A 12,589-nucleotide genomic window follows, 5' to 3' on the forward strand; every position below is an offset into this window, starting at 1 on the left:
TTTATTTGCGTTTTGAATATAAATAGCCGTGTAAAATGTTGATTGTGTTGTTTTTTTTAAGTTCCCCTAACTAAGATCTAGACTACTACTAGATAAGTGTGCTATATGTGCTGGTATACCGTATAGCTAAAGATGGCATATTTGCAGACATAGGTATTAAGCACCTTGTAGACATAAACGCACTTCTCTCACATAAAAACATGACAGCTCCGAAAGTTGTCACCAGTCAAAAAAATGCCTTCCATGCACACAGTGTATACAAATTTAATAAAATACACAACAAGTACAGTAGCCCACATTCACGTGTAAGCTCAGCTTATTTTCACATAAACTGCAGAGGACGACAATAAAATTACAAATACATTCTTAAAAAACTGTTTTATAGGAACCTCAAATGGTTTTATGAAAAGGGACATTCCCTGTTGCACCACCATTAACAGTTCATAAGACACTTCACTTTTGTATTTAACGTCACTGATATGTATTTCAGTTGCCTGTGATATTCAAAGAGATGTTCCTTATACACTAAATGGAGACAGGAAGCTTCACTGTACAAAAGCAGACAGGACTCAATAGCTTAACAGTAGCAATTTGTTTCACAGCCTCACAAAATTGGAGCTTGAAATGGGTAAAATACAGACATCTAAATTGACAGGTACAGTACACCATGAAAACACTTGAAGTCAGGTAAGCACTGATTTTCTTCCCAAACCTTCACAGCAGTCAAGGACACATATTTCACCTAAACACAACAAGTCACAAACTAAAAAAACAAACAAACAGACAAAGCAGATGGTTTTTGGTTATACAATGCGTGTCTGGACACCTTTGCGGGTCAAAATAAATCACATCTTGGTCATTAACCTGTAATATTATCATCACACTCCTGGCAGGTGAGAGCGAGTGGGATCATCTGGCCTGTCAGTTACCAGAGTCCCGTGGGTCGAGAGCACAATCGGACCCCCCACACTCTTGGCTGATGACAGAGCTGTGAATGAGGCTGCTTGACAGGGACTTAGGCCTGAGCTCGCGGGTCAGGTAGGAGGGCTCCTCCAATTCGGTGTGCAGTGGAGAGCACTGGCCATCTGGAGGGCCATAGGCACTGCTGTCTGAACCGCCCTCCCTCTCTTCTTTGGACTCTTGGTTGGCCAAGTCCAGGGGCATACTACTCTTGGTGGGACTACTGGACACAGATGGACTCTCCTGTAGCGGTGGGCTTAGTGCACGCTGCGATTTTAAGTAAGGTTTGACATTGGCCACAAGGATTGTACTGTCCCGCTGCTCCTTTCCAAACGTGCTGAGGGTTTTTCTGCTGCTGCAGCTGATGGCGCCATAAATCTCTGTCTCTACCATGGCATCCATTCCCACAGGGATGAAAAGGTTGGTGCGATTATCGGCGCTGTCTGCTTGGCTTCCTACCCGTAACTTTGGCATCCAGCATCTGTCAGAATGTCCCAGTGCACGACATTCATCGGTGCAGTGGACTGATTTGTCTTGCTCTGCAAAAACAGTTAAACATTTGTTATTGGACCCTGCTGGGGTAAGAATAAACAACCTAGAAGAAAATGTAGATGACATTTTGAAGGATGAGCAACAAAAATAAAACACTTGAACAAACACAAAATCCAGTACTATTCTTATTCCTACCTATCAACAATATATTTCTTGATATAAGATATTTAGAATGCATCACTAGAATTTTTCAGAATAAAATAAGAACCAGCAGCCAGCAACATCTATGGAAGAGTTCAAATTGAGCAATGTTATGCTGATTTTGCTTTGGTATTCTAGACACAAACAATGCAGACTTAAAATGGCAAGTCATATATGTCATGCTGGTCAATGTAGCAAATGTGATTCAATCTATCCATGAAACCTTCTCCCTCGGCTATTCTCAACAACGTGTGTAGGCGTTTCCTGGAAAATATCATCTGGTGCAGAGGAAGTGATTTGTTGTTCATTTACATTTCCAGCAGCAGTTTGTGTTGAATACACATAAAAACAACTGTGAAATTTGCATGAGCAATGATATTCACCATTTCTGATCAGAAAGTGGTGAGAAACCAAACTGTAGTTAGAATGTTGCTCATTAAAATACTGTTCGAAACAACTCATTTTCATTTTTGTATTTTTCACAAATTATAGATGGGAATTTATAGGTGTTCATTTTGGATGTTCAGAAATTGGGTAAAAATCAGATCAATATCTAAATCTGATCTTGTAAATTTAATTTGTAGCACAAACACTCATTAGTTTGACCTTTAGTAATTCTTCTAATTACTTTGAGGGACTCCGGTGCATATCTCAGCAGCTCATTTGCGTTCCGTGCCCATTTTTCATTTCACTTGTTATTAATGGACCTAAATTGTGACCTGACCTTGCCAAAAGAGGACCTTATTTACTATAAACTGTGTTTTTTTTTCTTGCAGCATGGAATACAAACTACTTTTGGATGTGTGGAAACATAAAGACGTGAAATTAATTTAAACTGAGTCTTCTTTTGAAAACATCTGGATAAGCTTTTGTGTAAAATAATTAGCATTTAATAATGTAGCGCATCATTGTAAGTATTAACTCAGTGTCACTAGAGTGACACTAGTAGTAGAATTTCAAATCGAGGGGTCGCTTGATGCAAAGAAACATGCAACCTTTTCTTCTTGACAACTTTTTGTTGATTGTAGTGGTTCCCTGATTATTCCATGCCTGTAGTAGACTTCAGCTGCAGTAGTTGATGCTGAAAACCAAGCCAAATGCCACAGGACTGTGCAACATGGAGTGATTATTTATTAGTGTCAGCGCAAAAAGTGGAGGAAGGAGTAAGGCTCTATCTTTGTGCCGTAACTCAGTCTTTTATATTTCATACCACATCTAACCCTGGTAGACATGAAATACGGAGAGTGACACATAGAATGAGCCAATTTCCACGGTGTTATGATAAAGAAGGTGTCATTTTTTCTTTAGCCATTACATTACGCTATCAAAATTAATTTGACAATGACGCATCGAGGTATTTTGCATGTAGAGGCATGAAACAACATGTCAAATGTGTTTTTGTAAATTGATAGTAAATGGCAGTTTATCTTCATTTGTTATACATGGAGGCAGAATTTCACGAGAAAAAGTATGAATTTAATATTCCTGTTGTTCTGATGGCTGATTTAACTTAACCCCAATACATCTGTTTTCTTTGATGTGATTGCCATGAGGTTGTCATGACATCTTTGCAAACTAAAATGAAAATAAAACTGAATTGGTCTGAATTTGGTTATTGATTACATTTTTGTACCATTGTGTTTTTTGTAAAACTACAAGAATAAGAAATGAATGAATGGGCCGGTAAAACACATTACACATAATAAATACATTCACCACATTTGCAACATCACCAACTCTCTGTGTTCTTGGTAGAATCTTCAAAAAATATAAAAAGTTCTGTCACACATCTCCAATAATTCCAACCAAAATATCAAACCCATGTTTTATATATTTTTTTCACAACATGGCTTGATGCTCCACTGATCAGCTCACGTGGCTTTGGTCTATAAATAAGGCTTCTCTATCTTGCTTTGAATGAAACGATTAATCTCCTTTCCAAACATAACCCTGATGAGGATGAGAATATCAGCCTGGAAAGAGGGAAAGCTCCACATGACAAGACTCTTCCAAGAAGAGGTGGGGAGCTCCTCTTGTTCAATGGCATGAGTACCTTCCTCGCGCACACACCTCGGCCAGTTTGCAGGAGGAAGTTCTAACGACAACAAAAAAAAAGATACCGACTCTGCTACGCAACCCCCAAGAGATGTGAAAACCAGCTTCATGTGCCACACATACAAGACAAGCTCATTTGCAAAGTACCATCAATATCACATCCTGCTGCTGAAGTCCATGCGCACACAGACACTTGCAGCCGTAGGACAAAATGGAACAGTAAATTCAATGACTGGAAGGAGATTTTACAAGCTAAATGGGGCTGTTAATTTTACACCATAACTGTTTTAGAGATTTAATAAACAATGCTTACATTAACAACATTAAAGGAAAATGCATTTCTTCATTTTCTGCCAATAAATATGTATCACGTATGTCCTTTATGGGCTACAGTCATTTGTTTATGACATAATATATATTTTTATGTGGATATTAAAGTTTTTTGTATATGTATATATATGTATATATATACATATATATATATATATATATATATATATATATATATATATATGTATATATATATATATGTATATATATATATATATATATATATATATGTATATATATATATATATATACATATATATATATATATATATATATATGTATATATATATATATATTATACATTTTCCCCTCTGTCATGTAACATATTATGTGAACTTGCATTGTTAAATTGTTAGCAAAGACTGGTGCTATTTCTGTCAGGACTGAGAGAGAGAAAATACACATTTGAGTTCAAAATGCATTTTACATCAAAAGAAAGAACTAAATGATGGCTTTGATATGGCAAAACCACAACGCAAATCCTGCATATTATAACTGCTACGCTTTGAAGCAACACCCCAGATTACAGCTCTGTGCCCCATTTGTATTTCTCCGTGTTTTTTTACTAACGCCATGGAGAAAAGTATTTTTTTGGCCCGGATTCATGAGGCCAGAACAATAAGCATAAGCGAGGGGAAGCAGGTAGATGCTGAATTAATTTCCATGGTACCTATCACCACTGCAGAGGAGCTAGCAGATGATGCTGATGCAAGGGGATGTATCTGCTTAGAAGGTTAAGAAAAAACACAATAAGGTTTTTTTGTCATTGTGCTATTTGTGTCACTATAACCAGGAGCAATTCAAGGATCATGTCTGCATGTTTACATTTAATGCATACAATAGATAAAAAAAAATTCTTCATAATCACACCTTTGTGATCACATTATGTAGTTTGTGTAAAAGCTAATAAGAAAATTAAACAATGTATAAATAAATAAATACATGTATCACTGTTAGTAGCTTCATCATTTCTATTATTTCAAAACAAAATGCAGACGGAAGATAATGAGGAAGTGACGGTGCTTTCATCTATTGTGCCGGGCAATGTCTTTCCATTTCCATTTTTCATTTCACCCCTGAATAAAAAAATGTTAAATAATAGCTCTGAAATGACAGAGTTATACAATGGCTTTATAGAGTCCACTGCATTTACATATTCACATAACAGAATCATGACAAAGTGACAAAATAGCTGTGATCTTATGGGCCAGTGTGAGCGAAACACTATACCATGTTCTCAAAAAACAAAGAAACTGCCTGCCCATTATAAATAGAATCAGAGAGAGCCTAGCAACATACCCACTGTGCATCTGGTGTCTGTGAGAGTGATAAATATTCAGAGTGCATGATGGTGGAAGCTGCACAGGTGCATATATTACCTGTATCAAAGCAGCCAGGAGACTAGAGGGATGGTAAAGGTAAAGACATAAAAGCAATACTACTTAACCCACAAGCTTTTGTGTTGGTGCATTTGGAACAAAAAATCTGTGGTGTCTCCATTTTGGATAATAGTGCTATCTTGTCAGTATCTGCAAAACAGTGGCTTTGTAGTTCAATACATGTAACTGTATGTGTGTGTGAGTGAGAGTGAGAGACGAAGGAGTATGTGGGTTGGAGGGTGATGTTTTGTCTGATCAGGTCTAAGGCATTATGCGTAATGTAGATCTCCCATCTTGTAATCAGCAGACAGTGACACCATTTAATGTTCAACTGGCCAACCCCCCAAGAGAACACTGTTTAATTCAACCATTAGTTTTATTTTAACTGCATTTCCCACATGCAAACAGGAAGGCATTAGCAAAACATATCAATATTAAAAGCTATGCCCCACTTCTTTGCATTTCTCTTATCTAACGAATGCAGGTCTCTAAATTAACTGACATTCCTGTCAAGCAAGCGTCAGCGCTGCAAATGTAAATATTCAGTCTTGCATGTACAAAACATCTCTTTCAATATCTGTCTGTCTATATGATTGGCCTTAGAACTGGTGCTGAATCAGATTCAGAAATGTGCTGCAAAAAATTGTGATTGAATTTACACCTCCCACAGAGTCAAGTTTGGTCTGCCATAATTCCTCGAAGCACAGACACACAAACACACACACACACACACACACACACACACACACACACACACACACACACACACACACACACACACACACACAAAAGCACAAAAGTGGGATAGATAGATAGATAGAGATACACACGTCCTTCTGGCAGCCGCAAGAGTGTTTCCATCTCTGCCCTCCTGAGCATGCCACAAACAAACAGTTCATAGCAATGTAAATGGTGTGGAAAGTACTGCATAGGGACCTGATGACCAAAGCCATTCTCTTGCAAGGCTCACACGAGGAAATGAGAAACACTCAAGTTCCCTATTATCTTTTACCTCACCAGTGAGACTTGCTTTCATTTTTTCAGTTTATATCCACAATAGCTAAATATATCAGTCCCTATCGGGTCAGCCAGGTTGCAATGGATTGACAATCATCTATGATTATACTCCTGGCAGTGCGGATCATTTCAGATTTGTGAAATAAAATTCAACATTTCTATTTTCAGTTGCAAAACAAAGCTCCTCTCAAAACAGTGTAACCAGCGCAAAACCGATAATAACTGAGACAATATTTTCAAGCAAAAGGTGGAAACACTGTCATGTTGCACCAGAAATACCTATCATTTTGCACTGCAAGTGTCTATCATGCTTTCTTGTCTCTGTTGTGTTATTCAAGACATTCATACGGCAAACCTGTGTTCAAATAATGACGTGATCAAAAGAGACACAGACGGAGGTACACTTTGCCATGCATATGAGCTTGTTTGATGGCAAAATCAGACACAAGATGTTTGAACATTCTACCTTCAGCCAATGGATTCTTTTATCCTTTTAAACTAGCATCTACCTTCCACTCTGGTGCCTTCTTGTCATCTTTGCAACACACCTCAGGCTGTCTGCAATGTAAAGCAGTACAAAGTAACACTACCTGCATCTAATGAGAGTGTGGATTTACATCTTCTGTGTTAACTATTTATCTGCTTTGTACCCAGAGGCTGGTGGACCTCCACTTAAACACCAGTGGGCTGCATCTTCTCAGTGCATAAAGTTTACAAAATGTGCAGTAGCTTTCAAGAGTAAGTTAGGCATCTTCGAGATGTCAGGAAAAGAGTGCATCCACTCACCCTGCTCAAACGGCTGGCCATTAACCGCTGTTGCTTTCATCTTGAGGGCCTCCCTAGCAGACGTGTCGCAGTGTGAGCCTTTATTAGTATCCTGGTCACTGTCAGCCTGGTCACTATCACCATGGCCACTGTCTCGGAGGCTTGCTCGTTCTGCATCCTTAAATGTTGAGCTGCAGCAGAATGGAAGGATAGAAAAAAAGAAACATGAGTTGCCATTACCTTTGCGTGCGCGTTCCTACGTGATAGCCATAGTCAGCTGGCTTGATACGAAGATGAAGAAGCTAAATGCACTGGTCAGGAAGCTTTTGTGAGAGAGCTCTTACCTTTGAACAAATGGCTGCCTGCTGCCAGCATAATTGGGCTCTGTGGGGAAATTTTCTGTCTAAAAATGAGAGAAAAATAATATTTAGAATTGGCCAAGTTAAAACTGTCATGCATTTTTCCACAATAATAAACATTGACATTACATTTAGACACAAAAACAGAAATGTTCTTATATCTTTATCATAACACCTGAAAGATGTCAATAAAAGCCATAGAGCACCTGCCAGTGATGATGGCATTATAAGAACAACCCTCCATTGTGACCATATGTGCCGCCTTGGCAAGGCAAGGGAGAAAAGCATTAGCCACTGTCAACGGCATCCTTTTTTCCTATCTTGAGAATAATGTGTTTGTGTTGATCACACCCACATGCCCTAGTGACTGGTGACAGTGCCAGGCCTTGTCATCTGTGTTATCATCTCCAAATGAGACTGTCTGTGAGACTGTCCTAGATATTTACATCGTTTACAACAGATAATTCTGCTGCGCTAAACAGCACTACAAGCCCATGCTGTCAAATTAGCATGTTAGCTGGCTCATGCGCACAGCCCTGCCATCTCTACAAGGCAAGGCTGGACCCTATTAATGGCCTTATCGTGCCAATTTTGGATGCGGATGGGTGGATCTGGCCCATATTTGTGGGGAGCAAAAAAATGCGATTGTAAGGTTATGCTGTGTGCATCTAGCTGTCTGGTGCACATTGGTTCAGTAATGTGATCGGACAAGCTGCTCAAACACCTGTCCAATCCCACATTTCAGGCAGGGTTTTGTTTTCACTCTATAGGAGTGGATCTGGCAGGGTCACAGCAGCCTTGTTCAAGACTCACGCTGTTTGCATTTCTAACTGAGAAGACTTTCTGATTATGCGGGCCACCTGTACCATTTTCTGGAGAGGACTTGGAGCAATTTCTAAAATGATTCAAATTCCTCAAATGCAGAGAGACAAAAGTATCTCAAGTAAAATGCAATTGAGAACACAAGAAAATGTTCAAACACTAACTTTCCATATGATTCTGAGAATATTTCACACCGGGGAAAGAAAAAGTGATAATAATGATGTCTGCTCACAGTGACAGAGTTTCTCTTTTTCAGTCGATTACCTTTCTTTTGTCAGATTTGTATGGCAAAGCAGATAAGCGAGAATAAAGGGCAGATAAAGAATACAGTGCAGTATCCTCCTTACCTGTATCACCGACATCCTATTCGCTGGAGTGTCTGTGCTAAGCCCGGCAAAGCTGGAGTGGCAACCTGCCCTGGGGACTGTCAGGCTGTTTGGGGTGGTTTTCAGGTACATGACCTCTGACCTGGGCAGTGTGAGCGGCAGAGGACTCTGGTAGTCAAAACAAATTGGTGAAGTGATGAGAGAAGGACTGCTCACCACATTCATCCGGCTCGCAGAATCTCTCTCCTCCATCTCACTCTGCACCAGCATGATGTCACTCTTGTTGATCCTTTTCTTTTTGCCTTTCCCCACTGGAGGATTGGAGTACTCAGCCATGCGGCAGTTATAATTCCCAGTCTCCTTATCTTGATGTTTGGACTTGACAGCGATGGCGGTCATGACTGCTAAGAGCATGACAGAGATAATGCAGAGGGTAACTATGAGGGGCAGGGATACATCCCACTGCTGCTGTTCCCCGCTTGCGCTGGAACCCCCTCCTGCTGCCGTTTCTGTGTTTGCCTTAATGATCAGCTTAGCCACGGCAGATAAGGGGGGCTTGCCATGGTCAGTTACCTTCACCACCAGCTCAACCACTGGGGCGACCTCTTCCCAAAGAGCATGAGCAGTTCTGACCTCCCCTCCCATCGGATCCATCTCAAACAGGTGGTCGTCATTTCCCTCTGTGATCTCATAGGTCAAATGTCCACTTTCTCCGTGGTCATGGTCCACCGCTTTCACTGTAGCCACGATGTATCCAATACCGACGTTTCTAGGCACTGGGATTTCAGCTGTATCATTCTGCAGAAGGGGTAAAATAATAACTGGAAGATTGTCGTTAACGTCAAGAACATTGACCCTTACTATAGAAGTGCTCTCCATGTGAGGGGATCCTCCGTCTTTAGCTTGAACTTTGAACTCAAAGGATTTAGTTTGCTCGTAATTGAAAGAGCGTGAGGCATATATGGCTCCATTGGTGGGATTCACAGATACATAGGTATACACGGAAACATCTCCTATGTGCGATGGCAGAATGGAGTACGACACTGTTCCATTTCGACCTACATCTGGGTCGTGGGCCAGAACAGAACCCAAATATTCCCCCGGGATGTTGTTCTCAGGCACCTGTAGCACATACACTGTCTTTGTAAAGCGAGGTGCGTTGTCATTCTCATCCAAAATTTTCACAGTAAACGACTTAGTGTAGTTCAAAGACGGGATCCCATTGTCTCTCGCCACTATTGTTACATTGTATTCATCTTTCATTTCCCTGTCCAGGGGTCTGTCTGTGAGCAGCGTGTAAAAATTATCATTGTTCTCCTGCAGTCTGAAGGGTACATTTCCCAGCACCCTGCACTGAAGTTGACCATTTCGGCCAGAGTCTTTATCTGTCACTCTCACCAGCGCTATGACAGATTCTGGAGGTGCTGCCTCACTGATGGCTCCTTGCCGGACAGAGACAAAGCTTATTATAGGCGAGTTGTCATTTTTGTCAAGCACTTTGACAGTTATTTTACAGTGACCTGGTATCGGGTTGGGCCCGAGATCCTTAGCTTGAACATCAAACTCTATGATTGGATTCTCCTCATAGTCAATTTCTCCCTGGACCTTGATGATGCCAGTATTGGAGTCAATGGAGAACAAATCTTGGATTCTCTCAGATGCATATCCAGTGAAGGAATAGACCACCTGCCCGTTGCTTCCCTCATCTTGGTCAGTGGCGTTTAAATCTATGAGTACTTTTCCAAGAGGTGAATTCTCTGGAATCTCAATCACATAAGAGGATTTATCAAACACTGGGCTATTGTCATTCGAATCAGTCACTCTGACGTTGATTTGCATGGAGCCTGATCTTGGATACTCCCCGCCATCAATTGCTGTGAGGAGGAGGGTGTGATGACTCTGATCCTCCCTATCCAGAGGTCTCTGAACCACCAGCTCTGGATATATAGTCCCATCGCCCCTCACTTTTAAATCCAAAGAAAATGTATTGTAATCATCTCTCGTGACCTGGTAAGTCTTTATCCCATTTTCCCCAGAATCGGAGTCATGTGCAATAGTGAGGGGGAAGCGTGTCCCAGCAGCTGCATTTTCTGAAATATCAATATTAACATGATCTGAAGGAAAACTGGGCGAGTTGTCATTTATGTCCTGTATATCGATCTTGATCATGCATATTTCCTTGTCGTTGGCAAACACCTCCATAGAGAGCTGGCACTTTGGGTTGCGCCTGCATAACGTTTCCCTGTCAATCCTTTGTTTGGTGAAGATTAGTCCACTCTCCGGGTCAACATCCACCAGATGTGGAGCAGAATTCTCCAGTACTCTGAAGTTGGATTTTTTTCCCCTCTCCATGGTCCCATATCCGGCATCTTTTGCTATATTACCTATAACAGTGCCGGGTCCTTGCTCCTCCGGGACAGAATAATTGAGATTTTTCAATGTCAGGGCTTTAACCCACAGCAGAAAGAAAATGGGTACAGAGAGACGCATCCCTTCAACTGGATATGCGGTAGTGGCAGACAGAAAAAAAAAATCCTCGTTGACTTTCAACCTGTTGATTACGGCAAACCTAGAGGAATAAACCCGAACCAAGCATGTGGTTGACGCCAATCCCACACTATTTGGGTATTTAATCGATGTGTGTATCCTTATTGCCTTTAATTCTGTATTTTAATCTCTTTCACATGCCGCTCGGCTATGATGAACACTTTCTGTAAACAAAGATGACCGCCCGACGACACCTTATGCATGAATAAAAGATCAAATTCAACATAGTGGACGAGAAATGCTTTGTTTTTCCTCACGGGGGGGGGGGGGGGGGACTTAATGAATAATCGATGACTATAAAGTATTAATATTCCCTACTGCATCCAAGGTTAAAGCGTTTGAATCTCTGTGGTGAAGGTTAGACCGTAGCTTACAAAAGCGCATTGCCCTCATGCGACATCTACACCTAGGCTACAGCAAATACTGACATGCCCGTTTCAAAATGCAGCATTGTCCGATGTTACCATTCACAATGCATTTACTTTTTCTCCTGTGCGGCACACTGTTGCATATGGGTTCTGCTCTTGCTGCATACACAGGCAACCCATGCCACAAAGTAGAATAAAAGCACGATACAGAGCTGTTAATCCTGTCCAACCTTTTGTGTTCCCGTCATTCAAGAGCATCTATAGCACGGCTGAGACTTTTGCCCGATGATTTTCCTATAATCAGTCCAGTAATCCCATAATCCAGTCCAATTGGACCCAGTGCTCTTGCATCCTTCATTCGGACAATGCTCATCTGCACTGCCCCTCTGAACGTTTTCCGAAAAAAAAAATCGCGAAAAGAGGTGCTGGAAGATTTCAGATAATCAAAATTAATCGCTTTTTCCTGCGCTCAGTTCTCTCCGCGTCAACTGTTGAAACCTGCTCCCTTCGCAATGAGATCTGACCGAAATCCTCTCGACGCCGTTACAACAGACTCCAGTGTATTTCTTGGTGCATTTAACATAGTTTCTGATCGTCTTCCAGCAAATGAGTGAACAGTGACAGATCTTGCCTTGGGGGGGTTTCTCCAATAGGTCTGGCAAGATCGCATGAAGAAGGGCTGTTCTAGTGCTACGTGATTCATTTACTGATGTGCGCGCACAGAGCAGCAGCATCAGCGGGGAAAACGTGCTGGTGGATGTTGCTCCTAATACATGTGGATGTGAACTAGGGGATTATGAATAGATCGACGAAATGTGTCCGGATGGGATGTAGTAGTAGAAACAAGGACTCGACAAGTGGTCATTCTGAGGGAGAAGTGCATCAGATTGGCAACGTGGTGTGGGAAATGTAAAATTGAAGAAAATCGTAAAGATTAACTGTTGTTTTCCTTCAGAGTGCTTTGTTCT

The 12,589-nt window shown here is 41.0% G+C and overlaps 1 protein-coding gene across 2 annotated transcripts; it reads right to left on the reverse strand.

Annotated features, from left to right (window-relative positions):
- Nucleotides 1-248: 248 nt before the first annotated feature.
- On the reverse strand, nt 249-12,238 carry LOC137868198 (protocadherin-17-like). Of its 2 annotated transcripts, none has more exons than XM_068704812.1 (4): nt 8,923-12,238; nt 7,544-7,602; nt 7,221-7,390; nt 249-1,499 (listed from the first exon to the last, which is right to left on the reverse strand). In XM_068704812.1, the coding sequence occupies exons 1-4, from the start codon at nt 11,194-11,196 to the stop codon at nt 922-924; spliced, it is 3,081 nt and encodes a 1,026-aa protein (XP_068560913.1). In that variant the 5' UTR covers nt 11,197-12,238; the 3' UTR covers nt 249-921. The 2 variants fall into 2 exon arrangements, with proteins under 2 accessions (XP_068560913.1, XP_068560912.1); XM_068704811.1 differs by having other exon boundaries at nt 8,728-12,238.
- Nucleotides 12,239-12,589: the final 351 nt, after the last annotated feature.

This window comes from Cebidichthys violaceus, unplaced genomic scaffold (genome assembly GCF_023349555.1).
Source record: "Cebidichthys violaceus isolate CVI_PGR_0920_01 unplaced genomic scaffold, fCebVio1.0.p SCAF_11, whole genome shotgun sequence".
In the NCBI taxonomy this organism is placed as follows: Eukaryota; Metazoa; Chordata; class Actinopteri; order Perciformes; family Stichaeidae; genus Cebidichthys; species Cebidichthys violaceus.